General features: G+C 37.7%; 1 protein-coding gene across 1 annotated transcript; it reads left to right on the top strand.

Moving 5' to 3' along the window:
• Nucleotides 1–1,820: 1,820 nt before the first annotated feature.
• On the top strand, nt 1,821–4,287 carry CLDN17 (claudin 17). The gene has a single exon (XM_040227745.1). It carries the CDS (start codon nt 1,936–1,938, stop codon nt 2,662–2,664), a length of 729 nt encoding a protein of 242 aa, XP_040083679.1. The 5' UTR covers nt 1,821–1,935; the 3' UTR covers nt 2,665–4,287.
• The last annotated feature ends 203 nt before the right edge of the window (nt 4,288–4,490 follow it).

Below are 4,490 nucleotides of genomic sequence, written 5' to 3'. Positions count from 1 at the left end.
GGAAACTGTGAACTATACAGAAGTCATCTGTTTCCTCAATGACTCACATTTCTTTGAGAGGAAATGCTCCTTTGGTCTAGGATGGTACCAAGAAAGCAACAAAAACAGCAAATAAGATGGAAAGATGATAGATGGATGTGTAGATAGGTAGACAGATAGATAGACAACCCTTTTTGGAAACTTAGTTGTTTTTACGTATTCTAATTAAATCAATGGGTTTTTAAAACCTGGATAGTATTTTCCACCCATTATCTCTTGGCCTATTGTTGACTGAAACGGAGGACATTTTGGAAGCGGTAATGCCTCCTACCTAGAATATACTCGGTGTGGTTGCTTTCAAGTAGTTTTCATCCTTGAAATGGATTCCTTGCAGTAGAATGTGAAGACACGGGATGGAGTCATGTTCAGAATAGAAGTGTTAAAATGGTCAGGGGCCAAGCCAAGGATGGGTCTTTTGCATTATGCTAAGGGATTTGAATTTTTATCTTGGGGGCAAGAGAGGACTACTGAAAAAATTTGAGCAAGGTGGTGGCCTGTTCAGAATTTGATTCAGCAAAATCTTTATGCTCTCAAATTAAGCCTACTCCTCACTCCACATCTGAGCAATGGCAGGAATGTGGTCATCAACTGAATTTTACTTGCTTTGAAAATTTGAAAAACTATCAAGGGGATGGCGTGAAAGTCAGGTGTAGTCCCATCCACATGAAAGTTCTTAACAAGCACCTCTGTTCTCCTCTTTTTGTCGTACTAGAAACAGGAGGTATGCGTCATCCACTGCTGTTGCAGTCGTTTTTGCTTAGTTGCTAGACCACGTCCGACTCTTTGCAACCTCATGGACTGTAGCCCACTAGGCTCCTCTGTCCATGGAATTACCCAGGCAAGAATAGTGGAGTGGGTTGCCATCCCCTTCTCCAGAGGATCTGGGAAGCTTGGATCAGTCACTGCAAAACTATTCTAGCCAAGTGCTCCGGAAACCTCACACTCCACATCTAGTAAATGGGAAACTTAAGCCTGATGACTTTGAAACTGTCTTCCAACTCTAAAAAGCTTTTTAGTATCTGGATTTAGGTAATTGCACAGCTAATCCAAACGGCCACTTTCACACAGTGCCATAAAAATGGAATATATATTTTTTGCTTTGATAAATGTGATATATTCCAAGCTGCTGTTGAAGAAATAGCTAATGAGTACTTATAAACTAAACATGATTTCATTAGAGAAAGGAATTACTCAACATATAATAATTACCAGTAAGTTCAATAATAAGTGTTTCTCCTTGCTTTCTGGATCTTAAAAATAAATTCATGAAATCTGAAGGTTTTGCTTAGCATGCCTCTTTTTTAAGAATACTGATGATTTTAGCAGAAATGTAGAAAATAATACCTAAACATTTATTTGACTCCAGAAGTCTTTTTTAATACCAGAATTCTTTAACCATGTTAAAGAAAGTTGTCTTAGATTGGCAGAAAATAATAGATTATCTAAAATCCAAAGTGTTTTTCAAATGCTCTCCAAAGAAGTGGCAAGGTTTTGGTATTGTCTTCAGTTGTGGCTTAACGCATATATTTATACTTCAACATCAGAGTGGTTTTTAAACAGGAAGTTTTCAGCTCTGTAATTATAGTCCACAATGGTAGCTTTGACACTTAATTACAACATTGCTTAGACAACAATAACATGAGAAATATAAACACTGAATGCAGTATTTCTGGACACACCTCTGGCTACTTCTTATTGGCTGGGAAACAGTTCCATATGACTACTAAATAATCCATACAGAGATGTATGTATGTAGACAGGCAGCATGCATTTACAACAGATACTTCCAGTTAAGTTCAGTCACTGCTCTGGATTTGGACTAAAATGTTATGCCCAGTAACAGTGATAGAACATCACCAGAGGCTGCTGTAGACTCATGGGGCCTCTCCGCTCTGAATGGTAAGCAGCTCCAGTTGCAGACTGGGATCGGTCTTCAGAGCAAAGGCGATGGCATTTTATCCACTGCAAATCGCTGGACTGGTTCTTGGGTTCTTCGGCATGGTCGGGACCCTTACCACAACTCTTCTGCCTCAGTGGAGAGTATCGGCTTTTATTGGCAGCAACATTATTGTCTTCGAAAGGGTCTGGGAAGGCCTCTGGATGAACTGTGTCCGACAAGCCAAGGATAAGTTGCAGTGCAAGGCCTATGATTCTTTGCTGGCCCTCCCTCCTGCCCTAGAGGCAACCCGGGCCCTCATGTGTGTGGCTGTGGCCCTATCTGTGATTGCTCTGCTTGCTGGCATCTGTGGCATGAAGAAGATTCAGTGCACAGGCTCCAACCGGAGGGCAAAAGCATACCTCGTGGGAATTTCTGGAGTCCTCTTTATCCTGACCGGTATCTTCGTTCTGATTCCAGTGTGCTGGATGGCCAATACCATCATCAGGGATTTCTACAACCCAGCGGTCCATGTAGGTCAGAAACGAGAGCTGGGAGCTTCACTCTTCGTCGGCTGGGCCACTACCGCGATCCTCATCGTCGGAGGGGCTCTGCTCTGTGCGTACTGCTGTTGCAACCGAAAGAGGCCAAGGCACAGATATTCAGCCCCTGGGCGTCACGTGCCACATGCACGTAATCCACGACCGACAGTGACGGTGCTCAGTAGGACTTCCACCAGTTATGTCTAACACCGCCTTTCAGGTGCAACTGTGGATTACGATCCTTGTGTTTTATAGACGCTTGCCAGAAACTGTAAGTACGTCAGGCAGGAGAACTTGCTTTATGACTGCTCTTAAATTGAGATGAGAAGTTTAAAGGGCATATAGATTGTAGTCACATGTGGCAGGAAGAGAAATGACTTACTTTGGACCTTCTAACCTCACGTGTATTAAATGCATTTACTACTCTGGCCTCAATCTTCAGTCCAATTTGTGTAATCTACTGATAGATTCCTCTTTTTTCACTATCATATATAATCTGTTAAAAGGTCCAAATTCTATTGCTATTGATATGCGATAGCAATAAAACATATTCTAAAGCATAACCTATTATCTTTTCTTCAAAATATTTCTTTTACTAACATGAAATATTAGTAAACAGCTAAAACGATGGCTTCTTTCTTTTTTAAACAATTAGCTAAAATACAATAGACATCAAATAATGCTTTTAATTGAATTTATCAAAATATGGAAACACTAGTTCAATGAAAAGATTTGTTAATCCTTTAGGAAACTATTAGCAATTAAACAGTTTTAGGGAAAGTGAGCTTTGATTTCTGCTAAGATATTTAAGAAGATGATTTTAAAGCTTCTAATGTATATAGTTAAACTTGCTGAGAATTATATATACAAAGGAAAACAATTTATAAATGAAAAATAATATGCTTTCAAAACCTATGATGTGTACGTACAAGCAAACAGAATTATCTGTCTTGATAAGATATAACAATAGAAGACTGTGAACACTCAATTCCCATCAAAAGTAAATACAACCTCGATTAATGAATTAAGATCTAGGTGTTGAAGGGAATGGTTTCTGTTCCTTGTTTTATTCTTTAGTCATTGCACAGGTCTATACATGCTAAGTAGAATGAGGACTCAAGGTCATGATTCAGGCAGTTAGTCAGGCCAAAATAAGTACCTCCTTTTTTATTCTCAAATAAATAGCTATAGATAAAGCATTTTGTTTTACTCGAATTGTATGCATTTGTTTCTCAGTTCTTTACTTCTTATGTATTGAACACGCCAATATTGTAGGGGAGAGATGGGTAGACAAAAGTCTATGGGGCAAAACAGAGTTTGTGGGGCAAGACCACTCCTATGGGATGCTCCTCCAATATCTTATTAATTATTAATGTTTATTCAATTTTAACTTTTCAAATATTGTGTTTATTTTATAATAAAAATGTATTTCATATACAATACATAATTTCAGTGAAGAGACATTTGTTTGCCAAATATTTATTTTATGTTCATGTTTATTATAATAAAATAATAAAGTAAAATAGTTGCATATTTTCAATGATTTTGGTCTATTTGCCTTTTTTTGGGGGGGTCAGTTTGAAAATGAAATTCTATCCTCAAAAGATCATCTAATAACTCTGAAACATTAAATCAGAGATAACTCAAGGCTAGATGCTAATGTCAAACCCTCATTCTATTCTACAAACCACCAGCAATATTTTGGTAAGTCAAACCCTTGGTAATATAAAACTGTATTTTAAAAATTAGTAATATATTAATGCTATAGTCCAAAGAAATGTAAATGTCTTCAAATCATAGCAATAAAAATAAGAAAAACAATAATTTAGATTTATTTTTCCTTAGATTTTTTTATTTTTCAGGCTTAATTGAGAAAGGCCAAAACACTGGGCATGTTGAAAAGGAGTCATTTATCTTACACAGGCAAATAAATAAGACATCAAGACAAGGAAGATATATGCTTAAGGGTTGTCAAAGAATCATTTGTCTTACCCTTTGGCTCACCAGAAGAAGTAATTAGCCTTGCAGGATGG

The sequence above is a fragment of the Oryx dammah genome, unplaced genomic scaffold (assembly GCF_014754425.2).
Source record: "Oryx dammah isolate SB20612 unplaced genomic scaffold, SCBI_Odam_1.1 HiC_scaffold_2, whole genome shotgun sequence".
In the NCBI taxonomy this organism is placed as follows: domain Eukaryota; kingdom Metazoa; phylum Chordata; class Mammalia; order Artiodactyla; family Bovidae; genus Oryx; species Oryx dammah.
The sequence above is the reverse complement of the archived record's forward strand: the minus strand, read 5'-3'. Positions and strand labels throughout refer to the sequence as shown.

What these genes read in the sequence shown, in the direction of transcription:
- CLDN17 (XM_040227745.1), top strand. Translation starts at nt 1,936, where the DNA reads ATGGTAAGCAGCTCCAGTTGCAGACTGGGATCGGTCTTCAGAGCAAAG.